Below are 25,951 nucleotides of genomic sequence, written 5' to 3' on the forward strand. Positions count from 1 at the left end.
GAGAAATCAGACCGCGGCGCGGCGCCGGGTTGCTATAGAGCTTCACCTTGTGCGTTCATCTCTTGTCAACCTATTCTTCCTCTGTGTAACTCTCCTGAGCTGCTGCTGTGGTGATGGATTAACCGTTTCTTGGACCTGCCTGACGACAAGCCTCCCACCACCACCAGCACCACCACCACCACCCCCACCACCCCCACCCCACACCCCCCACCCCATCTCTTTCCTCCATCTGCGTGTCTCATCGCGTACTTTTGTCCGAGCAGATAAACACAATCTGGGAAACCTTGACTGCAGCGGCTCCCGTCTCCGCTCACTTAGTGTGACACGCACGAGCGTCAACGCGTTCAGTCGGCCGCGCTGCCACAGGAGAGTAAATGTCTGCAGGAGAGGACGAATCCTGAACCGACCGAAAGCCCGGTGAGTCCCGCAACGGAGACACCAAAGTTTGCAACTTAAATTGAAATGATCGTGATCTTTAAAAACAGAATCTGATCGATGACTCCGAAAGGGAATTTTATAGCACGGGTGACGTTCAGCTCTGAGGCGGTGAACGTGTAATATTTAACCGTGTTGCGTAATGCTGTATTATCATTTCTGGCAGAAGCTTAAGCACTGAGCTCTAACGTGTACACACACGCACGCGCACGCACACGCACACACTGGTGGTGGTGGTGGTGGTGGTGTCAGTGGGCTCTTCTGCAGGTGGAGTGTCGAGCTAATCCTGTTCAGGTGAAGTGCACTTTTCTGTTGGCAGTCTGCAGGCAGGAAAGCAAAAAGCTGCAGTGCAACGGTGCATGGGCAGATTTCTTAGGTTTTTTTTTCCCCCCTGACCAGCGTAAGTTGTGGATTTATGGGACTTTATGTAGTTAAACTGCTGGTAAATCACATACTTTCTATGTATTTTAAAGGCATTTCATTCATGGCTAAATTAATAAACGCTGTACAAATAGTAAAAAGACCTGAAGAAGAGAAAAGTAGCAAAACTAATCCTTCTTAAAGATAACTATTTTAGCACAGTAGATTAGACTGTACTGGATTTGATATAATTTAATGCTATTAAGCTGCCTTTAAATCACATATTTTCATGCTTTTCATTCACGGTTAAATTATTATACGTTGCACAAATATTAAAAAAAAAGAGCTGAAGAAGAGAAAAGTAGCAAAAGTCATCCTCTTACAGTAAATGAACTAGCATAATATAGGACAGTAGATTAGATTCTACCGGATTTTATGTCATTTAATGCTATTAAATTGCCTTTAAATCACATATTTTGATGTATTTCATTCATGGTAATATTATCAAACGTAACGGTCCACCGTTCAGTTTCTGTTAACACACAGACAGTCTTACACTCATAATTTTTCTTCATTTCAAAGCAAGTCATACGTTTTAGTTTTTTTTTTTTTACTCTGTTAAACGACGTTGTTACAGTTCAGTTAGCGTCCACCTGTATTTCTGTTTAAACTTACCTGCAACCCAAGTGGAGAATCAGCAGCATCAATCATAGTCATCCATCCGACGAAGAAACAACCTGCAGATTGTACGGTTTGACATTCAGTCAATATCATTTTATTCTAGATAATTAGACAGTTTGTAGTTATCTTACAATCCTTTAAAACTCTCATTACAAATTTAAATGCTCACAAAACCAGAATACAGAGTTTGTTGTAAAAAAAAAAAAAAAAAAGTAAAATACTAGTCAAATAAAATGCCACAAGTCAAACGTTTCTGAGGCAGTAAAACTTCCCTTTTAAATATCTTAAACACCGTCTTTTTTTCTTTCTTTTTTTACAGTTTTTTTTTATCCACCTCTGTGTGTTTTCATACCGAAGCTACGTTCAGTTGAAGCCGGCATAGAAAAAGAAAAATTCACTCACCTGAGAGAAACTATCAAAACACGTCAGATTCCGGTCCTCCGCCATCGTTAAGCCCCGAAACACGGACACGTGTGTCCCGAAAAACGTTAAACGTAACTATTAAACAGTAAAACAACGTCATCTCATCTATGTAGCTTCAACACGCAGCCGCGTCATCTGTTTACCTCTCTCCGTCTTGTTTCCCTTTTGACCTCTGCCCCATATGAACTCTGTCTGCCGGAGTTAGCGCCCCCCTGCGGGCGATCGGGAACACTGCGGCATGAACACTGTACTTGAATTGAATTGTTTCCTGTTAAATTTACGGGGTTCACGTGAGCTTAAATCAGCTTTACCTCAACCGGCTACAACAATCATAAGATTTTTTTTTTTAATTTTTTTACAAAAATTCATTACCAAAAATTATACAAAAGTATATCAAAATCTCCATGGAATGCCTTTCAGTCTTCACAGTACTCACACAATTTGGTCTTTACTTCAAATCCCCTTTACATCTTGAGACACTGAAGCTGTTACTTTACATTATGTAGCCATAAGATATGTCCACCCTGTCATGGATATAATCATCACTGTTAAAAAAAAAATAATTTTGCAATATTAATAAAGAGAAAATTACATTTTCTAAAAGTCCTGATGTCCCTTTTCCCAAACAAGGTTTGTTTCTATGCTTTTAAAATTATAAATCAAATTTTTTTTTTATTTTTATTTTTTAAATGTGTCAACCATCTGTTGTTAAACAAACACATATGGTTTGTTTTTTTTAATTTGTGGAAAAGTGTGATATGTAGATGCGGTTTTCTTTTTTGTATATTGTTGCTGCCCACGTAGCTGCTGAACACACCAGATTATCTACACCGATTTTTAACAGCGTGATGTACCTATTATTTAAACATCAACATGAGTAAGGTGGCACACAAAGCATGTCAAAATATAATTTAGCCCGTTGTACAATGAGCTAATTCATCTGTTAAAAATGATCATTTTTCTGCGAAGCCACAGTCTGGATTTTAAGTGTACAATCATTCTGGAGGTTTTGTACGATCATTTGTTTTGCAGCATCTGGTGGCGCTACCTTTACCGCCATCCAGAGAGAGCTGTGCAGCCGGCACGACTGCCATCAGGACAAAACAGAGACTTGCATAACTTCAGAGTTGCCTGGTAATCAGACCGCCGGGGCAACAATAAGAACAATAAAAACAAAAGGGCTCTAATGGGTGATTGACCTGTGCAACAGCGCAGGGAAGATTAGTGGAGACCAAATAAGGAGCAGTATGATCAACGGCACACCACCTCCACCTCGTCTGTCAAAAACAGCACAGCTGGTGTTTGGTCTCTGACGTGTACGGCTGCCAGCAGAAAGACTTCGCTGCTGACGGCAGCAGCAGGATGAAAACACGTCGCCCGCTTGTGTTTAATAAGCCGGTGCATCTGAACTGGATAACGATCGAGAAGTGGGGATGGTCGTGCTCAAATGTGGCAGAAACATTTCTGATCCCAAGACAGCTCAGCTGACGTCTGTGCTGTTATACAAATATATATATATATATATATTTTTTTAAATGGTATACAAATATTATACAAGAGAAATAATGGTAAATATTGAGAAGAAAAAAAAAAACTGAACTGTAAGTGGTTATATAGGTTATATAACTTTAGTGTGATGCACAACTAGTGACCCACTTTTTTCCTGTCTAATCAAATTTTCCAAAATCAGTTTTGATGCTCCAGTATCTGAGAAAGTGAGTTTATATATACATCTCAAAAAAAGATGATAAAAATGTCCTCTAAATCAGAATACAGTGTAAATGAAAACCACCGAACCAGTCCTTCTAACAGCTAACTTCCTAAATCCTAATGATTTTAAGTTTAATGTGTTTAAATCTTAACTTACTCAATTTAGTACAAAAGGACGAGAGATCTGCAGGAAGAGAAAAGAAATAGGCCAATGTCCTTAACTAGGTGATAGCTATGTAGCCTAGTTTAGCAGAATGGCCCCTAAATAGTGGATTTCATGCAATTTTATGTGGTTACGCTGCTGTAAATTCCACATTTAAATGTATTTAAATCATGATTATGTCATGAACCTACCTCATTGGATGTTACGAGAGCTGAACAAGAGTACAAGTAAAACTTGTCCCCCTAAAAGCTAACTTAAGCTTAGCTTAACAGTTTATAGCCTTTGATTCAGATGGAATTAATGTGTTTTATGTGGTTTAACTCGCATAATTTAATGTATTAAATCCGTGGTTAATTGTTCAAATAACTCCCTGGTATGAATGGTAAAGAGTTGAACAAGAATCCAAACTAATCCTTCGAAAAGGTTATTTTTTTTTTTTTACAGCGAAGATATGTTCTTAAATAATTCACGCCTGGTTTTGGCATGTGGTTTTAAGCAGCTTTTAAAACACATTTTGTTCTAGCTAATCCATGCATTGTCTATTAAACTGGCTATTTGGGACAAAGAGGACAGAAGGGCTTTCAATCAGATTTGATGGTGAAGTTGTCATTGATTAAGAACATAAAACATTGTATTGATTTATCAGGAGCACGGCTAATAGCAACACATGCAATTACATGCTGAGTAACATAAGGCCCTGAACTGTGCTATTTCATTAACATAGTAGACGTTGAGGCCCGCACAGATAAATACATACACATATGGACAAACATGAAGGCATAAAGGAGTCATTTAAACAAATCATGCAACGTGTTGTCAATAAACTGTATTAAACTGAGATTAACAATTTTTAAAAACCTTTCCAAAAGATTTTTTTTTTTTTTAAGATGAATCTAGATTTTGTTATCATACTTTTCACTGTTCAGTGTCACTTATTGACATCACGGCTCGATTAACGGTGACTGTTGCTACTTTCCATAAAGGCTACAGGAATCATGTCTTTCCCCTATAGATGTAAATCATTGCAGCGTTTCGGTTTCCGTGACTCATGCGGGAAAATGTTATGTTACTGTCTGAGACATCGGTACTGCCACCTTATGTAGCCTAATAAAGAGACGCGAGGACAAATAGCACAAAGGCTGATGGAAAGTGGCTGCTTCTGCTGGTGCTGCAGAAAAGGAGCTGCAGAATGGATTCAGTCTGCAAGGGTGCAAGAGTGACCATGTTTTGCTTTTCTAAAACTCTAAAATACTTGTTTCATGTATTTATTATAATAGTAAAGAAATCAGAATATATTTAATCATGTCTGAAGTTGGAATTTCATTAACCATGTTTTTTTATCATTTTAAATTGGAGTATTTAATGTGACAAGGTCCTTTTCCCTGAACAAAATTGGAATTTTAACACAAATATTGCGCTAATCAAACCAATTACACAGCTTTATTTTTACGTCTGTGGTTTGCAACAGTTTTTGGAACGCACTGACGTTTTCTCGCTGATAGTTTCATCCAATTAGAAAATACGAAGGTCTATGAGTCACCTTAAAGGGAAGTTACAAGTGATGCTTTTTGTATTTCAAGTGGAAGATTTGTTGCTGACATCACTAAACACGGTACGTGGTTCAAACAAAGCTTTGAACCTGCGTAGACTAATTAATACAATCAGCCATCGTGACTAAGCTAGGCAGCTAAGATAAAGGCATGTGGCCTAACAAGCTTCTCCAACAACTCAGGACGTCATTAAGCCGAAATTTACTATAGAAGCACGATAAAAAAAAATTTTGTGCGCAGCTGCTCTGACTGAGTGTTTCATTTTTATCCACAGAAATCTGTCCGACTACGTCTCTCGAACCTCCAGCTGGGACCGACAGGGATGGAGGGAGACGGCTGTAATCCCGGCGTGGCGATAGATTCCGGAAACCCGTTGCTGAGAGCGGTTTTCCTCCGTCGCCTGCGCCTCACGCGACTGCTCCTGGAGGGCGGGGCTTACATCAACGAGAGCGACAGCCAGGGCCAGACACCCCTGATGGTGGCCTGCAGGACCCAGCACATCGACGCCCAGAGCGCCAGCCGGGCCAAACTGATCCACTTCCTTCTGGAGAAAGGAGCGGACCCCAACATCCAGGACAAGGAAGGCCGCTCGGCGTTGATGCATGCCTGCCGGGAGCAGGCCGGCCCCGAGGTGGTGTCTCTGCTCCTGGCGAACGGGGCGGACGTTAGCTTGGAGGACCAGTCCGGGACATCGGCGTTGGTGTACGCAGTCATGGCTGGAGACTGGAAGGTGCTCAAGCTGCTGCTCGACACTTGCAAGGCCCAGGGGAAAGAAGTGATCATCATCGCGACTGACAAATTCCCATGTGGGAAACTGCAAGCCAAACAGTGTCTCGGCATGTCTCCGCTCGATCCGGTGGATCAGACGGACAAAACGACACCAACAGGTCCGGCATCTCCCTCCGAAATCCAGCTCATCACCTCCCCGCAGTGCACCTCCTCTTCTTCCTTATGCCCCCCAAAACCTGTCTTTTCCTTTAAAGAAGCCCAGATCTGCGGCGTAAGCTCCCACCCGTGTTCCCCATCACGGTTTCGAGGCCTCGGCCACGCGTCTCTGAACGGACTGCAGCAAACTCTGCTGAGGCTCAACTCCGAGCCCTGGTTGAAGATCCCATCGTCTTTGCTCAGCCAACAGCCTCATGCAACCTCGTCCTCAGGGAAGGGCCGAGACTTCAATCTGCCTGAGGACCTCTCTTTTAGAGTTCCCAAACTGGATGGGGACAATTGCACGAGCTTCAAATGGTATGAAGAAAGACTGGCAAGGGACGAAGGGGTGGAAGGACGCGGAAAGAGCAACTGTGCCAAACACGTAGGACAGAATATATCCTTACCAGGTCTCCTGTCGTCCCACTCCGCCTCCCACCCTAATCTGCATTCGTCAAACCTTGGAACGGATTCAGTCAGCTCCTCTTCCTCCTTTTCTAGCGGCAAAAACCTCGGCACACACCTTTGTGGCATGGCCTCGTCGAGCCTTCACAGCGTCATCCAGAGGCGCAAGCTGGGCGCCGACATCTACAACTCTGACCCCCAACTAGCTGTAAACATCCAAAGGGTCCCCGAAGAGCAGAGAGCCCAAGACCCAACAGACGGCAAGAGGCTGGCGCCGTTACGCTGCTCCAGCATGCTGAGCTCCAGGGAGTCGCTGTCGGGCCCGAGCAGGAGAGTCCTCTCTGGGTACGAGCGCAGAGGATCGGGTGCCTTCTTGTTGTTGGACCAGAACTCCCAGGCCAGGCCGAGATCTCTGCCACCTCTAATCAACACGCCCATCCCTAATGTTTATAACCTCGGCTCCGGCACCGGAGGTAGTTTCTCTGAGAAAGAGTCGGGCCAGAAAACTTTCGTGCCCTCCGCTCCGCCTGGACAACCCAAAGAGCTGACCAGGAGGATGCTGCTGAGGAGACACTCGATTCAGACCGAACAGTTCAAAAGCACAGTTTGAAATTCAGTTCGTCGGTGTTTAAACGGGAACTCTGTGATGTGATCTCATGTGATGTAGTGTCTTGTGTGGTGAAAACTCACGGAGGGAAACCAAAGAGGATAAACAAACTATCGTGAGCATCCTCTGCTTCAGCTGCCTGTGTTGTCATTGTGGATGTAGCTTCAGTGTGTCTTTAAATGCAACTCTTTTGGCCACTTGGGGGCAAAAAAAATTGAGCGAGAACGACCACATCTGACATCGTTTCACTTTTTCATATTATTCTGATGAGTGTTTTAGCAAAATGCCACGTCCACAAGACGAGGAGTTAAGTCTTCGCTTTGGTTTGCAGGTTTGTTTCTGACCCCTAAGTTTATTATGAGAAGCGATCAAAAAGCACAGAGTACAGCACAGTGATGCACACGGAGCAGTAGGAAGCAACGACCTTCATGAAGAAGTATTCCGAGCGTCGTCTCTCGATCAACATCAGCACCTGAGTTCCGCACGTTAACGTGACCGCTGGTTAGTGAACATTTGTGATTTCACCGCGGACCTGAAGCTGGAGCAGAGAAACATCAGATTTTGGGGTCAAACTCTGGAAATGGTCAACAGAGACCCTTGAAACGCTTCAGAAAGTCTTCGGCGATGGAGCGACGAGCCGGGCGAGGTGTTCTGAGTGACGTTCAACGTTTCAAGAGGAGGCGGAGCTTCACCGTCCAAGACCGAAGAAGGCGCGTCAGGTCAGGAGACGCCGGGTGGGTTTTCTTTGACGTTGGTGGTGGTTGTGTCACCGTGAATTCGTCCCCCAGGGTCAGACTGTCAACACCGAGTTCTGCTGGGACCATCCGAGACATGTGAGGGAAAACATTCGCTGTTAAACCACCTGAACGGTGGCGCCATGGCAACAGGGTTCTCCAACGTGACAACACACCCGCTCACATCGCGTTAAAAATGTGAGTTTCTCTCTGCAACAACACAATCGTCGCTTCCTACCCGCCCTCGTCACTGAATTTGTCTCCTTGCTATTTCTGTCCGTTCCACAAAAATTTGATACAAAATCTGATGTTTCTCTGCTCCAGTTTTCAGGTCCGCGGTGAAATCACAAACGTTCACGTACCAGCGGTCACGTTAACGTGTGGAACTCAGGTGCTGATGTTGATCAAGAGATGACACTTGGAATATTTGCTTACGAAAGTTAGTGTTTTCCTTTGCTCCTTGTAAATTACTGTGCTGTGCTCAGTTTGTGCACAACAGGAACAGTCTCTTAAGTTTTCAATTGCCTCGTGTTCACTTTTATTTTGGCTCATTTTACATCTCTTGCAAAAGCTGAGAAAAAAAACATTTGGATTTTTCTTTACCAGCTAGACGTTTACTGGTTTTCTGCTGTTTATTGCAACATGCTATTGCATACCGTCGGTTTGCCAGAATTAGGTTGATGATGAAAGGGTTATTTGCGAGTTCAGAATCAAAACAATGAGCTTAAGGATGCTAAAATGCCGTGAAGAGCTGTGTGGAGTCGCAACAAACCTTCAGATTACCGTGGGTCATCTTTGGCAAACATAAAAATTAAAAAAAAAAAAAAAACTTAATTAGTGCAGCTTTAAAGTCGTTGTGCGCAGAAATAGAAAGTATTTCAGACAATGGTACTATCAAAAAAGTCTCTGTGGAAGGCAGCAACTTGCACTGCTTCATTTTTCTACAAATATGCCATCAGAATTAATTTCACAGATGATATAATCACAAGAAAATTATTTACATGGTGGCTTTAAGTCAACAAGCTTTGAGTGTTAAAACTTGTTTTCACACTCAGGAGTCTCAAACACGTCTGTGAAAAGTTGCTGTCAAAAAGCATCTGTCGCTAGGATTGAAAAATCTATCAATAAATGATTTTATTATAATAAAATGCATCACAAATCATTGTCAAAAAACATCACTGTGTATTATTAGACACGCACAAATCATTTCATCACGTTTTTTTTTTACCGTCCATGAAGAAAAACACCTTAACACGCATATGAAGTCCAAAAAAAAATGAAGTTAAAAACATCAGTATTTCCCAAATATTTACATGTTTATATGACTGTAAAAAATTAAAACAGAATACAAATTTTAGTTAAAAAGACGATAAAAAGAAGTTACTGTGAGTTTAAAAGAAGTGGGATTATGTATAAATCTGCATTCACTTCACATTCTAGGAGCAGAAGTCTTCTACTAGACCATCATAACACGTAAAATAGATCAAATATAACCGCATCTATGACAGGTCATAATACAGAGGCTCAATACGAGGCAGAATATTTGTTTTCTGTGCTGCCAAAGTAAAAAAAAACACAAAACAGCCAGATTCGTAACTTCACTGGTTTCGATGGAAGTCACTGTAGCTCCGTCCTCTGAAGTGCCGAACCTGAATGAACGAGTCCCTTCTGTCCTCCGTCCCGGAGCAGACGTATAAATCCTCAAAACTTTGTTCAGGCCCTGCGGTTGTAATCGCTGACCATCTTCTTGATGTGGTTCAGTTTGGACTTGAGATATTTACACCGCCGCTTCTTCACCTGATAGTCTGCAGACTGGGAGGACAAATAAGACACCGTGAGTACGAGTAGAACAATCAAAAGATTGTTATTTATAAAAAAAAAAAAAAAAAGAAGATTTATGCTCACGTAGTTTTACCTCATTAAAATGCAAATGTTGCTGCAGATCCATTAAATAATCCAACATACCTTTTTAATGTTCTTTACCCTGTTGTACTCATCCAAAGCATCCTGTTAACAGAGTAAAAAAAACTATTGATCCGACTCGCATTTCAAATCAGATTACGTCACCACAATCTCACATTTCACAACACTTCCATGGATACACGTTGTATTTTGTCATCTCCGTCATGTCATCGTTGTTAGACATGCATAAATAAATAAAAATTGGGGGGAACTTACAGGCAGCAGAACAAGCTGTAAACACAACATTTAATGTAAAATTTACATGTTCTCAACAACATTCATTCTGAGTCATGTTTGTGTCTAATTTTTACTCTCTTTTAGCTCCGTTTTTGGTCTCCACCAGCTTTTAAAGAGAAATATCAGGCTCTTTAGCACCTAAATGCTCCCATTATTTTCCCTTCTTTGTCTCTAACTGTATCTGCCAGTTACGTCGTGTCTTCATACTGATGTGTTTTCAGTTCAGAAGGCCAGTTTCGTGAAAAATGTGTCCAACTGACTGAACAGAAGCTCACCAGGTACTGTGGGCTGCCCTCCTCCAGCCGATCCAGCTCTCGGTCCACATCCGACAGGTCCTTGTTGATGGCGTCCAGCTCCGTCTGCAGGTCTTTGTACTCCTGGTGGTCGCGGTCGAACTCCCGCTTGTAGTCGATGCGCTCCTGCTCGTTGGCTATTGGAGGAAATTCACTGAGATAGAAAACGAGAGGAAATTTTAAATGACATAAAAGTAGACGTCAGAGTCATCTTGGAAGAAGAAGAAGAAAAAAAAAAAAACAACTATGATGGTCGATATGCAACCGAGTCGGGTTGGATTTCCGTGTACCTGTCAAATTCGTTGTCGTCCAGCTCGTCTCCGGAGGAGTTGTAGTCGGTTTCGTAATCCTGTCCGTCGGCGTGCCGCGGCCGACGTGGACGTCTCTTTTTGGGCCGTCCGACTGAACTTGGTGCCTCCGAGTTACTGCTGTAGGGAACACTGTTTTGCAAAAGCACCTCTTCTGGCACAGGCCTGTGTGACGAGAAAACATTAAATGATAATTATTTTTAAATGTCTGACAAATGTTAGTACGTAAAGGTAAAACAGCTCCAGTTAATCTTTTCACAGCTATTTTGATTTATGATCTGCTAGTTCCTTTTGTATGAGTAATTAGGTTACCGACTTCCTGTTTCCTCCATATGTATGTGCACCTTGTCATGTTCTGTCATCAGCACAAAAGTATTTCACATGGTTTCAGTGTTGCAAGAAAATATGATTCGTGAAACTGCTTTTTAAAAGGACACGACATTCTTGTTCCGATTAATTAAAAATCTACAACTGTTCTAACAACTTAATTGCAGGTATTTTTCTGTCTGGCTTCCTATTTGTCAGCGTTTTCTGCTTCACACTGTCTTTTGCTGTATATCCTGACGTTTTACAGACTAAATAATTCACAGAAGGAATATTTGTCAGCTCCAAATTTTTTAGCACGATGTACTGAAAGTGAAAAGAAAGTTCATTCTGTTCAGACACTCGTTGTGTTTGTGTATTATTGCCTCTTTGTAGAAAAAAAAAAACACATCACAACCTGATCCACATTTTTGCATTAGAACAAGTTCCAGCAAGCTTTTTTTTTTTTTTTTTGACAGCAACAGTCAGAAGAAACCAAAGTATTACTTCAATACTGTGAAAATCCTGAAAGATTGCAAAAGTTTGCAATGATTTTGTTCAAATCTTAATGAATGATGTAATAGTTGTATCCCCATATTTTTTTCTGCACAATCAGAGCATTGAGTTTTTTGCCTTCTGTCATTATTATATTATACTATTATGGATCCCAAGACTAAAAAAAAAAAACCACCTCAAAAACGTCACTACATATTTGAAATGTCTAAAGGAACCAGGAAAACTCTACCAAACAAAATGTTTTATTATTTCTTATTCAGCCGTCTTGGCCATTTGCACAATGGGGCTCATTCAATAAATTAATCATGGATTAAATAGGCTACACAATAATATTTAATTGGGTATTCCAATATGTGTTTTAAAGGCATCATATCAATGAAATTCACTAGATTCACGCGTTTTCTTCAGCTCTCATTTAGTTTCATCTTATTCAGCTCACATTTACAGAGGATGAAGTTTGATCAATTAATCACGACATAAACACGCTGCGAAATGATTCAATGGCAGCCTAACCACATCAAATCCACGACAGCCAGGCCAGTGAGAGTTTAGCTTGGCAGCTTACAGCAGGACGAGTTTTGTTGCTTTTTGTCTTCACGTTTGTACCAGTCAGTTTGAATTAAGCAGGAATTAAATTCACTATTCAACGGCAATTTAGCCACATAAAAAAAAAAAATCAAACGTCATTCTCTGGAGTCACAGAAAAAGTGCGCTAAAAGTGGGAAAAAGTTTTTTTTTTTTTTTTTTTTTTTTTTACTGCCGTTTGTTTGCTGTTTCTCTATTTTTCTATGGTGAAGTGTTTTTTTTTATGGTAAATGTCTAAAAGTGTGACACTGGTACGATAGTCACAAACATTTTCAGACAATAAGTTTGTCTCCACTGTGAACTGTCCCAAAAAAAATTTTGTCATTTAAAAAAAAAAAAAAAAGAGGCAAAAACCCTTTTTTGTTTGTTTTGTCCGCAGTATTGAATCGCGAGTGGGCTCGTCGGGTGCGTTCGTTTCGTCCACCTCTACTCACGGCGGCGTGTAGCTGTAGGGGGGTTTGTCGTAGTTCGTGCTTTCGTCGTCCAGGTGACTCCGGGAGCCTCTGAGCTTCTCGGGGTAGGCCGAGACCGGAATCTCTTCGGGCCTGGCGGACACGTTGTTCACCTTCATGAAAGATTCACACAAAATCAGCAACAAATATCTTTAAAAAAAAAATAAAAAATAAAAGCATAATATTTCAACCGTTTACCCGACAACTATTTATTCACTATTTATTCCAAATTTATCAAATGCTTCTCGCAATACATTTGAACCATTTATTCATTATTTATGGATAACTGTCAAGGCCATTTCTGCTCTGTGCATTTTCAGACGACCGGTTCAGGTCCGCCCGATACGTGTAAATAAATGTGCTTTGAACCAAATTGCAATTCATATTTTTCCGACGAGTTGGAACTGATCCGTGCGCCTCCACCGCTCCCGCAGAAAACACCCGTCGTCGGGATTCGACGGCCTGCGTGGCGATCCGCGCTTTCAGCCGTGACATTTAAAAAGGCGGCTCCTCCGAACAAAACGCGCTGGATCTCCTCCAAGCTCCGGCATGACGACGCGCCTGCACGGACTCGTCCTCTGAAAGTATGCACCGCCGTGAAAGCGACACCCTGAAAACACACCGTCGCCTGCACACGGGTGCGCGCTGCGGGCGGCTGCAGTGTCAGCACTTTCACGCGGGTTCCCACCAGCTCCAGTGTTAAAACAACAACAACAACAACCCACAACAAACAAACAGCAAAACGCCTCAGGTTCCCAGCATCAAGTCGCTTTTGCGGTATTTTTGTGTCCGCGAGAAAGTTCCGGTCCGACCCGCTCTTCCCGTTTTTTTCGATCGAACCTCGCTTGAATGTCGGGACGGCGTCCAAACGAGAGCGACTCGCCCGCTCGTCCGTCGGGTCGCGAAACGCCTCTGAAAATAGCTTCGGAAATCGGGCGGTTCATCCCCCGGGCGTAAATACGGAGTCCGGGGCTTTTGCGGCCGGAGTTCCTCGTCAAAAGCGCGACGTGCCGGCGTGAGGTTGAAACCGTCGTCCCGTGAGCAGGGGGCCGCACCTTGAAACCGGGCGCGCGAGATCCTCCCCTCCCTCGCTGATAAACAAGGCGACAGCCGCCGAACCGGTTTCACCACTTCGGCGGAGTCACTGACTTTGCAACACAAAAGGCAAAACAACAGCGAGCTTCACGCACCTTCTTCTAAAGTGACCGGTGTCGGGTTCAGCTCAGAGGTTCATCAACGTCAAATGAATTACAGACTGTTGTGACCTTTTTTTTTTTTTAATTTCCCCTCGGGGGATTAATAAAGTAACTACCTAACCCTAACCTAACCATTAAGGGCCGCAACTAACTCTTAATTTCAGTAGGATTATTCATCATTTTGTCTATAAATTGTCTGAAAATGGTAGTTTATGCCGCCCGTTTCGCCCGCAGTCCTTCTGCAAATGTTCTAGTTTCGCCCGATCGGCGGTGAAAAACCCCATGAGATAATTCAGTTTGCTCCCATAAACGACAAAAGAAATTTAAAAAAAATATCCTCGCAGATTAGTGTCGGAGAAGCAAGAAAAAAAATGTTTTCCGTCACTCAACCGATTGTCGCAGCTCCGTAACCGTTTTAAATAAACATCAAATATTCCCGAGCGGATTTAATCGAGACGTGTCAAAGTTTTTGGAAAAATATAAAGTACAATCCGCCGGAGCACTCGAGGTGTATAAATCATAACGACGTCGACGGCCTGTCAAGGATTTTCCATTTTATATCGTCGTAAATTTGATATTTTTGGACTTTGGACTGTTGGTCGGACAAAACGGGCCCCGGCTCGGGATTTAGGAAAATTAGGAAACAAGGAATTTAGGCCTCAGAATAATCGCTTAGTCTGTAAAAAGTTAAGTCTTCACATGTCGTTTTGTCCGTACGACGCTTTAAAACTCGACGGCGATCCGTTTACAATGGAGAAAATGGAGAAAAGCGGAAACTTTTTTTTAACCGTTTCTCCTTGAAATACGTTAAAAAAAATTTAAAAAAAAAATTCTCGTCTTCCCATCGATCGACTAGTTGCCGCTACCGGCCGTCTCGAGTGACCGTACGGCTTGTCACTCACCCAGGCCTCGACATCCTGAGGCGGCGCCATGTCATCGATGACCTTCACCTTCTTCCACAGAATGTTGCTCTTGCCGTAGTTGTTGATTTTCTGGCGGGTCTTCACGGCGAAGACGAGCATGATGATCAGAGCGGCGGTGACCAGGAAGCCGAACACCACGGCGATGGCCTGTAAAAAAAAAGGGAAGGGAAAGGGGGGTGGGGGGGGGGGGGGGGAAGACAAAAAAGAGTTACCGACGGAACGGCTCCACCGCGGGAGGAAGGAAATGGGATGCAGCCGGGCGCGCCCACCTCTTGCGGCTCCACCACGCAGTAGTGGTAGAGGTACTGGTTGACCAGCAACCCCGAGGTCTGAGGTTGTTGGTACTGAGCGCACAGGCCCATGATCTGGCTGCCGTAGGACCCGGACGACTGCGCCATGGGGTTCACCGCCATCAAGTACACGATGGAGGCGACCAGCATCAGCAGCGCCAGGACGGCGCAGATGATCACCACGGCGAGGTAGAACTTCCTGCTCCGCGACAGGCTCTGGTGGGACACGACCAAGATGAAGACGATCAGGCCGAAGATGAAGACGATGGCCGCCATGGCGATCATGAAGCCTTTGCCCGAGCGGGGGTCGTTGTAGTTCCCGCCGAGGCCCCCGTAGCCGTAATTGCTTCCCGCTCCGTAGCCGCCGAAGCCTCCCCCGCCGCCGAAGCCTCCCCCGCCGCCGTAGCCTCCCCCGTAACTCGGGTAGCCGCCCACGCCGCCCCCGAAGCCGCCCAGGGCTCCCTGAGAGTCCCAAGCCAGCGTGGAGGCGACGCAGGCGAATATGGCCACGCACAACACGATGACGATGATGGCCATGATTTTGAGGATGCCCGGCGGGGACGTCCAGCGGTAGAAGTGCTGGAACTCGTCATCCGGGTAGTAAGAATAGGCCGGCTGCGGATGGACGTTACTGTAAAGATGCGTAGGAAAAAAACAAAAATGCGCTTTAATAACCTGGATTTCAGATGGAAGCAAAAAAAAAAAAAAAAAAAGGAAATGGGAAATGACGAAGAGGGACATTGACGTGACAAATGTCATCGAAGGTCGGACCAGCTGGGACTCAAACCGTGAAAACAACGAGGAAACGTTGGCGGGCTTAAATTTTTCAGTATTTAATTGTTCAGATAATTTTGTGTTTTGTGTTAAAAAAGTTTTTCAGGGCAATCTTAAGTCAAATTTGTGAAAGTAAGTATATTTACTTTTTTTTATATATATATATTAATTATATAGTAATATATTATTACTGTACACATTGCTAAAAAGTCTGTTGGTTCCTTTTGGATCTAAAAATCCAATAAAGGTAATTATAGTGATAATAAAAGATGAGGATTTTTTTTAATTTTTTTTTAAGGTTTTACTTCTAAAAATTGTTTAAAGCTTAAAACTGATAAGGCCCCCAAATGCACATAAACAACAGATCTTTCATGTTTCTGTCCTCTACAGGTGAATTAAATAACAAGCAAACCGTAAGAAAGTAAACGATAAAACGACATTAAGAAAGAATATCTGAGTTAAAATATGTGGGCCTTTCTTCGGTACAGGTGTCCTTCATACACGTCATGTGATTAGCTCTGTTGAATATTTGAAGTGTTCCATAAAATGAACTCCAACCAGGAAGGTTTGGAGAGTTTTGATCCAGAGAGACTCACTAGCCATTATCTGACTCGTAGGGAGGCGGACTCCCGTTGGGCCGGGACGACATGACAGCTCAATCCTCTGGGTGCCGATCTGAAAAAAAAAAAAAAAATAAATAAACTACCTGTGAGAAGATTTACATCGTTAGGACAGATTTGATTTAAAACACGGGTTATCATCATTTTTTGTTTTTTTTCTTTCTGAAGCTGGAAACACTAATCAAGTCGAGATTTATTTATATGGCACGTTTAACGACACACCTCGATAACAAAGTGCTGCGGATAATCAAACAGAAATAAAACCGTCATATTGACTCCATGATAAGAAGAAATAAACAATAATAATTAAAAAAAAACAATCAATTGTATGGAGGTTTTTTAGTTCGCACAAATACACAGTAAACATATCAACGCTAGAAATATGTAGCTATCGATAGAAAATAAACACAACAACAAAAAAACAATATGATCTAAAATGGCTCAATGTACAAAAAAAAAAAAGCAGCATTATCCCACATTGAAGAGCAGCAACTGGAGGGTATTTGTCATTTCTATTCATTTCTATTAATGAACAAAGCGATCAATTGATGAATTGTTTCAGCTCAGTTTAAAATACATAAACGGAAGTGTTTATAAACAGCCATAAACCCCACATTTAGTTCTTCCAGATTAAGTTACAGTCGACAAATTCATCTTACAGACAGATGTTTAACTCGTAATAATCCCTTGTTTTAACACGGTTTTACCTGAATGCGTGACGCTGCTTGCGCGCTAATTGGTTTAAAGCAGTATCCAAAAACGTCACGTCTCTCCTCTGAGGTCGACAAAGAAGAGTCTTCTGTTAAACCCACAAACTAAAAGTCCAACCACTCACCTGAAACGTCTCGACTGAAACTGCAGCTGCTGATAAAAACACTGCAGACCACACCTAGACCAGCTCCGCTCTCGGTCACCTTAGCCCCGCCCACCCTAAACAGGTGTCACGTTACTCAGCAATACCGGAAGTCCTCGCTGATTTTTAGTCTTTGCGGAAATACTTGAAACGCTTCAGTGGATTTATGGCAGGACGACAGTTTCAGGTTTTGTTTGTCAGATGTAACTAAACTACAACTAGTTTATCATCTTCGGTAAAATATTTAATGCAGCAGCAGGATTAAATAAATCATCCACGATCCACAAAACGAGTGAATGAATGGGTTTTTACATCTCCGAAGGACTTGTTGTTACAATGGTGCGGAGTCCGGAGAATGCCCAAAATAAATTAAATTAAGTTTAATTTAAATTAATTAATTAAGACAGAAATGTAGCCTGTTTTATTTATTTTTTTCTAACTATTGGGAAGACGGATAAATGATTAAATGTGTCAAAACAAGAAACAAACAAACACGAAACATACGAAAAGTTATATATGCAAGAATAAAAAAATAAATCATAAACAAAGAGAACCATTAAAAGTAGAGAATGGCAATGATTAATGAACCCAAAAATTAAATAAAAAAAAATAAGATTGAATTGAATTATAATGACATAAAACAACCTTTTAAAAAAAATATCAGCAAAATAAAGTAAAAGCTCAAATTACCTAAAAATAAACACAAGTGGCATTAATCAGATGCTTTAAAAAAAAAAAAAAAAGCATGGGGCAGTAGTAGGTAGTAGTAAAGTCAATAGCTTAAATTAATTTAATCACGTAATCTTTTGTTTTAACAAATGACCGGAGGTTAAAGAACCCTTCACACGTCTTATGTTATTTTTCAGAAATCATTTATTAATGTTTTCAGTTAATGTTTTCTACTTTTCAAATTTTTACAACATTTGGTCAGTTTAGATACCCCATACATCGAGATAAAACAAAATCACGCGTCTTGAAAAATGATCGAAATTATATTTTTGTTTATTGCGTCAATTACTCGGGTTTCACACCTTTTTTTTTTCTTTTTCAAATTTCTTTTGCAGTTTCCTTCATTTATAGTTGGCCAAGTTTTTCCATGTCTTCCCTTTTCCAGCCAAAGAATAAGAATAAACAAAACGACCACATTGTCAGTAGATAAGCAGAACTGTATTCTATTGAAATGAAGCACCAATTAATCACTTAAATTATGAGACATTTACAGTCATAAATTTACAATCACAGAGAAACAAACCCGATGAAGGAGTTTCAAGAGGTTTTCAGCGTTATAAAGCAAATAAATGGAGATATTTAAAGCTCGTAGGATATTTAAGTGACTGAAATACAAAATGTTTATTCTATGAAATGGTCGACCAATTTGTTAAAAAAAATACACAAAGCATACAACATTTAAAATGATACTACACGACGTGCTTATTTTCAGATTCAGACACACAGTTATAAGTATACTTTTTTTTTTTAAAAACACAGTGTGCAATTAAAACAATCGTCACAGCAATTTAAAGAAAAACCAAACAGTTTGATGGAGACAAGCAGTGGTTTTCAAACGAGGCGGAAGAAGCTGCGAAATCTATGACGGGGAAGCGACAGAAATAACGCAGCGTCTTTTCATTCTCCCTTTTCTGACTGCATCTCCCGCCGATTACATAAAAACATTCACATCCGATTCCAGTGTCATTTGTGAAATTAAGTGGAAATTCTCAGCTTCAATTATAGTCACAGTATCACACACACACATATTTTACAGCTATTTAAATATTCAGACCATTTTAAGAGGAATAGTTTGCGGTTGGTTTCCTGTCTGTCTGTTAAAAGTATGAAGCTGCAGCCAGGAGACGGTTAGCTTAGCATGGAGACTGGAGACGGAGGGAAACGGCTAGCCTGGCTCCGGCCGGAAAAAAAACAAAAATCTTCCAAACAGCATCTCTGAAGTTGATCGTTATTTTTTGAAGTGCCACTTTAATTATATAAAATGGGAAGAAATGCTCTCGTTTCCCATTCGTGTTATTCTCTTTTGTTTAATAAAAAAAAAAAAAATGAATGAAGCTTAAAAAAAAAAAAAAAAAACATTTCATGAGCCGTCCTTGTCGGACTATTTCTACGGGCGGGGGGGGGGGAATAAAAAAGGTCCGATAAACAACCTCTCATAAAGCCTCAAACAAGATGTGACACGTTTCGAAGTGACCTTAAAGCCGGAAATAATCTCGCTTTTGAGCTACGCGTTGAAAACCGTTCGCGTCGAGAAGGTTAGCGCTTACGTGCAGAGGAACAAGGACGTTATTAGGACGTAGCCTGCATGTGAGGCGTTCAGGGGAAATCAATAAATTGCAGCATTTAGTCCAATTTAGAACAAGTTTCCGTATCGAATTTATTTTTTTTAAGGACACCCAACCTTAATCAAGCCAAAAGTTACGATCGGTCGGTAATAAAGGCGTAATCGCATAATCTGACGCCGTGACCATTTTATAAAAACAGAAATATCCTGCGCTCTGAACAAGTTGAACTGTTCGGCCGGAAGGTATTTTGACTTTTAAACCGCGCGTCGGCGTCGGCAACCGTCACTAACGTCATCGCTCACATTGCTCTCCTCTGTACCCGTTTGTCGCCGCGGGGCTCCATCGGAGGGCGAACTGGATACACAAAGCATGTTATTCGAACAGCTGGGTTCTTCCTGACGTAAACAATAAACATGGCGACACTACTTTGTTCCCGTTTCGTTTTTGCAGCTCCCCGACCCCGTCACGCCTCCGTGCTGCCTCCTAGAGGTCATCTGTATATTGCATCTCGCAGATATATGTCGCGTTAATTTCGGAGGAATGTGCACAACCGGCGCCTCCGAAGGTTAAGTGGTTTTAGACATGCTGATGTTAGAAATATTTTTTGCAGCCGGGTAAAAGTTCGACCGGCTGTCCCCCGGTCTTTGTGCTAAGCTAAAGGCTACGTACGAGAGCGGCGTCGATCGTCTCGTCCCAACCCTCGCGGTGTGTATTTCCCCAAAACGTCAAACTAAGTATAAAACATCGAGCCCCTTTTCTTCAGCTTCGACAGACGCAGACGTACAAAACTGCTGACAGAGGAGTTTTTCCTCGCAGACGACCGCCGTGCAGATTTAGAAAACAAAGAGCAGGCTGAGAAAACGGGTCATTTTTCACCTCCGGCGCTGCTCAGCTGAAGTCGTTCCGTGTTCGCGGAGACGCCTCGGAGGCTCAGCTGTACCCGTCGTTCCACTCCATGACTTTGTCGTACTCTTGGATCTTCTGCTTGATGTGCGACAGTTTGCTCTTCAGGTACTCGCAGCGCTCTTTCTTCTCCAGGAACGTCGGGTCCTGGGACGGGAAAACGAGAAAGGTTCAGGAGGTTTTCGGGAGCGGAGTCACAAAACGATATTTGTCCACGAATTCCATGAAAAAAAAAAAAAAAACCCAGATAGATATGATTTCCTCTGCACCGCTGAGCTCCATCGAGGAGCCAAACTGTTGCACATTACTTCATTACCATGAACACAGAGTAGTGTACGTCAACACGCCGTCCTGCTGCCTCAAAACACTCACTACGGCACCAAATAAATTAAACTAAATTAATACGCCGCTGAAAATAGTCCCAAACAAAAGCACTATTTCTATCGAATCAGAGACGTTTTTCACAGATGAAATTTTGATTTGTCACAGTAGGAAAATACTCTTTTTTTTTTCTGATCCATTTTATTTTATGTATACGTATTTGTAAATGTTTTTCATATTGTGTGCAGCTTTTTTGAATTCCCCCACCGTGGGATTAATAAAGTCTAAATCTAATCTAAAGATGAAAAATAGTGGCAGCTCAGTCCCTACAAGTGTCCCAATAAACGATGACAGTGAACCCGTTAATACCACAGCAGGACCGCCCCTAGATCGAATGCAGCCGTCCTTGATTAAACCGTGCGTTTCCCGCCATCAGTGAAATGTCAAAATGTCTCCTCTGACAAAAGGTCTCCGGGGGTTACTGATGGGAAACTATTTGGAGGAGTATTTGTGAAAATCCACGCTTCAATACGGATTTAAGGGTGCTGGATGCGGTGACGTTACTCAGCTTAGCTGGCAATTTGTCCCAGTGGTCACTTACGGTACTGCAATAAAAAAATAAAAAAAATAATAAAAAAAAATCCCTGTGATCCCTTAAACCACCGTTACGAAGAGATGTCTGTAATTTGTTGTCGAGAAAAGTTTTTTTTACACGATGTCACCATTTACTTAATTTAATTTCTTCTCCAATTTATTTTATTTTTCTGGTGTAAAAAACTGTGTTTTATTATTCGCCTGTCAATCATCTGTAAAGTACTTTGAACTGCTCCAAAGTGTACGAAAAGTGCTACGTAAATAAAGTTTGATTGATTGATGTAAAGTCAGTGGGCGGAGCCAGTAAGAGACCCTAATGAGCATGTGTAGAGAGCCTAATAACATGAAAGCTAGAAAACTTGAATGCCAAACCGGAGTCTAGAATCCATGTGACAACCAGGAAGTTGCCCTCATTGACATCAATTATATTTTTACATTAAATGTTTTTAATATTTTTACATATTTATATCATATAGTAATGTACTTTGGCGGTTCATCTGCTGATACGAATCTCTGAAGAGATAAAACTGAACTTTAAGTCTTTTTTTTAAAGAAGTCAAAACCGTTGTGATATAAACTACCACTGGAACAGATTGTGATGATGTCGTAGACGGTAAATTAAAAAAAACATGAACCGGACAAGCTCACGTTTTTCTTTCTCTGGTAGTCCTGCAGGATTCTGCTGATGCGATCCACCTCCTGCCGAAAGACGAGTAAGAAAGTCAGTGAAAACTCACAACGGAGCAGAGCAGGAATGTGAGGGTGGAGACGAAATACAGCGGGGAACAGGAAGTGCAAACAGAGGAAGTTACAGGACGGGGAAACAAAAAGACCGAGCGCAGGATTTCTGACGAGCAATCAGAACGCTTCCTCATAAAACTAAACACTGTTGAGTCACAATCAGACTGAGTCTGTATGGTTGGTGACGTGACGGCTGCACAGTGATGCACACGGAGCAGCAGGAAGCAACAACCTTCATGAGGAAGTATTCAGTGTTCTTGATCAACATCAGCACCTGAGTTCCGCACGTTAACGTGACCGCTGGTACGTGAACATTTGTGATTTCACCGCGGACCTGAAGATGGAGCAGAGAAACATCATGATTTTGATTCCTATTTTTGGGGAAAAAAGTCTTCAAGTGTTGCTGAGCCCATGTGGTGATTTCCCCCGATTCCTCTTCTCGACTGTGAGCGGGCCTGTTGTCATGTTGGCGAACCCTGTTGCCATGGCGCCACCGTTCAGGTGGTTTTGTGTTCTCTGGGGTTCAAAAGACGCAGTAACGGACAGGTAACTGAAACAAACTGACAAAGAGGGAAGAAGAAGAGCACACAGACTAAATACAGCAGGGAGGGAAGGACAACGAGGGACAGGTGAAACTAATCAGGGGGCGGGGCCAACAATCATACGAAGGACAGGAAGTGAAACAAGACACAAAACCCAGACTGACCTGACGACTACAAAGCAGAAAAGAAGTCCAAACCAGAACAGAACCTCAGAAGGTCCAAGTAGAACTCGGTGTTGACAGTCTGACCCTGGGGGACGAATTCACGGTGACACAACCACCACCAACGTCAAAGAAAACCCACCTCTTGGGTCTGTCGTAGACTTTCTGAAGCATTTCCAGAGTCTGACTCCAAAATCTGATGTTTCTCTGCTCCAGTTTCAGGTCCGCGGTGAAATAACAAATGTTCACGTACCAGCGGTCACGTTAACGTGTGGAACTCAGGTGCTGATGTTGATCAAGAGACGACACTCAGAATACTTGATGAAGGTCGTTGCTTCCTGCTCCTCCGTGTGCATCGCTGCGCTGCGTTCAACAGGAACACACTCTGAACTTATTGATCTCACCTCATATTTTTTGTTGTTTTTGTTATCAGAAAGCTTAACAAATCTGAAATTGTTGATGTCGTTTTCAACCTCCGGACAAACCGCAAATTTGGGGGATTAAAAAAAAAAAAAGACTGAGTCTGGACAGAGAGAAGAAGAACTGTTTCCAATCTTAACTGGCTTCCTGTTGACTTTATGAAAGTAACATCACAGAGGATCATTCTGAGGAGTGTAAAGCGTGTTTGTTCACCATCTGGCTGGCCGGGTGCTGAGGCAGCCCGCGCATCATGGCGTCCATCTCGTCAAACTTCTTGAGGGTGACCTGCACCTCCGAGTGGAGCTCTTTGTACTCCGAGTACTGGTCGTTGAACACAGCTCGGTACTGATCCCGCTCCTCGTCGGATCGGATCGCCGGGTACTTACTGTGGGACGGAGTAAAACGTTTTTTTTTTTTTTTTTTTAATTTTAAGTATTGATTAGTGGAAGACCGATAAAGTTCTGCAGGCCTGGCGGAGACGAGGCCGTCAACGTTGCTTTAAAGATTTACAAAAAACGATATTTTGGGGACGTCGTTTGCCGTCAGCTAACGGAGTCACAGCTGTAAAGGGCTGCAACTAACAAGCGTCTTATTTATTCATCTGTCACTTCATTCATTAATCAGAACAAAGAGTACAAATGTCCCATCGGCCAGCTGAGGCCCGGGGATGCACGCGGCACTCACCCGATGTAGTCGGGCACGATCACAGGTTTGGGGATGTGTCCGGATGGTATCGCTCCCTGCAGGACCTTCATGGGACCTTCTTTTGGTGCCGCCCGGATGGGAACCACCGAGGAACCCTGGACCTGCTCCGGAGTCCGGGGGGCCGGAGCGGAGACGGGGGCCATCTGTTGAGACACTTGATGAATGAGCTGAGCTGACCGAGGCTTCGTGCGTTCATCAGTCTAGACGTGGGTTATTATTATTATTATTATTATTATTATTATTATATCCTGAAGGTGCTGAGTCAGTTTATGTTTATTACAGAATGCTTACCAATGACAGACCAGCTCGCATCTCAGAGGGCTGCATCTGTACAAACAAAAGATACAAGAATGTCAACCAATTAATATGTTAAGCCTCAAAAAGCCCGGTTTGATTGACAGGCCCGTGGTGCAGTCAGGTTACAGCTATCGGTGGGCGGGACGTAGCATCGGCGGGTTTCCAATCAGATCAGTCAGATCCACGGCTCGCCTCCTGCTCCAGCTCGTCCAAATATGGTCACTTCCTGCTCCAAACCGCTCCGAACTAGCAAGATGGCGCCGGCCAAATTCCGAACTCGAGGCTTCGTAACGGCCGCTCTCAAAACAACGGGTGACGTCACTGCCGGCTGCCGCTTGGTTCAAAGACAAAGCCAGGCTAGCTGCTTCTCCGAGTCTTAATGCTTAAAGCATATTTCCCAAAATGTTGGAAAATATTTTTCAAGAGACCAAAATATTTGGACAGCGTTCTAGCAAAGAGAAGCTGTGCTAAAGGTCCTATATATTAAATATTTCTAGTGTTATTTTCCATCTTGATCTGCATATATTTGTGGTTTTAAGCCCCCACAAACCATCTCAGTGTCGTTTTACATCTCCTTTCCGCAGCTCTACCAACAACAGGCTGTTTTGTGCCTGCGCCTTTAAGAATGAACCTCTCTTCTGATTGGCTGACTCTTTTTTTTTTTTTTTTTTTAATCGACACATTTCCCGGCCAATCACAGCTTTTCTTTGCCCTTGTGGCTTGCTAGCTCCGCGACAGCATAACCGCTTGATGTTTTCTACCACTTGAAAAGTTGGGACAGACATATGACATCAGCGTGGGTTTGTGACATCACAAACTGACAAGAGTCCAAACAGCACAGTGGCTGAATACAGTCCGAGAGCGTTTCTCCCCTTGGACCGAGTGTTACGGCACTTTCGAACCGGCTTTCATGATCAAAGGAGAAATATAATTCTAATTTATTTATTTTAAAGGGACCTTTAAACGTAAACTTTGTTGATCTCTTTGCTGCCAGCACACAGGCAGGATTCAGAGCAGGTGGAGACCTGCTCCCTCCTGAAACACGCCCATGTGCAAATTATGTGGTTTGTTGTTGCGCAGCAGTCAGAGTGCGAGAACATGTTCGTAGCAGCAGCCAACAAAGTGACATAGTTTTGGAAATGATCCTTTAACCCCCCCCCTCTCTCCCGCCCTGAATTAATTCCCCTCGACCGGTCTGGAGATCTCACCTCCTGGCCGTACTTCTCCCGGTATCGCCGAGCGGATTCGCTTCTCCACAGCTTCAGACACACGATGGCGCCGATCAGGTACACGACCATCGTGACGAACAGGAAGATGATGGCGGCGGTCTGGCCGGCCTCGGTCCTGCAGAACGCCCCGCTGATGCCGTTGTTAAAGACCGGGTAGGAGCAGAGTCCTCCGCGGGTCGTGTCCCGCACGTAGACGATGGCTGGAAAACAAAACACAAACATCCTTTAACAGAATCGGATCGATTTAAAAAGGTTCAGTTCGGCTACAAAAACACCCAGCCGTGAAGTTTTGGTTTTATTTTGTCGTTTATGATTTGCTTCCACCGGAAGCCCGGAAGGGACAAACCAACACACTCTCGCTTTAAAGTCGACGAATTATTTTCCATCTTAAAACCGCCACGTTCACACAAAAATGATTAAATGCTTTCAAACCCGCCTTC

The 25,951-nt window shown here is 42.7% G+C and overlaps 2 protein-coding genes across 3 annotated transcripts in view; one reads left to right on the forward strand and one right to left on the reverse strand.

The window, feature by feature from the left end:
* ankrd34ba (ankyrin repeat domain 34Ba) lies at positions 1–11,275 on the forward strand. 2 transcript variants are annotated; one of them, XR_011311013.1, is made up of 3 exons: positions 1–417; positions 5,597–8,190; positions 8,317–11,275. XR_011311013.1 is itself a non-coding variant. In XM_069701265.1 (2 exons), exon 2 carries the CDS (start codon positions 5,645–5,647, stop codon positions 7,259–7,261), a length of 1,617 nt encoding a protein of 538 aa, XP_069557366.1. In that variant the 5' UTR covers positions 1–417; positions 5,597–5,644; the 3' UTR covers positions 7,262–11,275. The 2 variants fall into 2 exon arrangements, 1 of the variants encoding a protein (XP_069557366.1); XM_069701265.1 differs by having other exon boundaries at positions 5,597–11,275.
* Positions 9,102–25,951, reverse strand: part of marveld2a (MARVEL domain containing 2a) — a 21,248-nt gene continuing 4,398 nt past the window's right edge. The window contains exons 4-17 of the mRNA XM_069706546.1: positions 25,491–25,711; positions 24,277–24,312; positions 23,965–24,128; positions 23,494–23,665; positions 22,065–22,115; positions 20,534–20,648; positions 16,428–16,485; positions 15,037–15,688; positions 14,747–14,914; positions 12,631–12,761; positions 10,775–10,957; positions 10,467–10,638; positions 9,958–9,999; positions 9,102–9,804 (exon numbers count right to left, since the gene is read on the reverse strand). Coding sequence (XP_069562647.1) covers positions 9,706–9,804; positions 9,958–9,999; positions 10,467–10,638; positions 10,775–10,957; positions 12,631–12,761; positions 14,747–14,914; positions 15,037–15,688; positions 16,428–16,485; positions 20,534–20,648; positions 22,065–22,115; positions 23,494–23,665; positions 23,965–24,128; positions 24,277–24,312; positions 25,491–25,711 — 2,264 coding nt within the window. The 3' untranslated portion in view covers positions 9,102–9,705. The remainder of the gene's footprint in view (positions 9,805–9,957; positions 10,000–10,466; positions 10,639–10,774; positions 10,958–12,630; positions 12,762–14,746; positions 14,915–15,036; positions 15,689–16,427; positions 16,486–20,533; positions 20,649–22,064; positions 22,116–23,493; positions 23,666–23,964; positions 24,129–24,276; positions 24,313–25,490; positions 25,712–25,951) is intronic.

Source organism: Brachyistius frenatus, unplaced genomic scaffold, assembly GCF_029030835.1.
Source record: "Brachyistius frenatus isolate BFR_SWC_R1_liver_20210118 unplaced genomic scaffold, ASM2903083v1 Contig_3, whole genome shotgun sequence".
NCBI lineage: Eukaryota > Metazoa > Chordata > Actinopteri > Embiotocidae > Brachyistius > Brachyistius frenatus.

Coding starts and splice junctions, on each gene's coding strand:
- ankrd34ba (XM_069701265.1), top strand. CDS start 5,645: ATGGAGGGAGACGGCTGTAATCCCGGCGTGGCGATAGATTCCGGAAAC.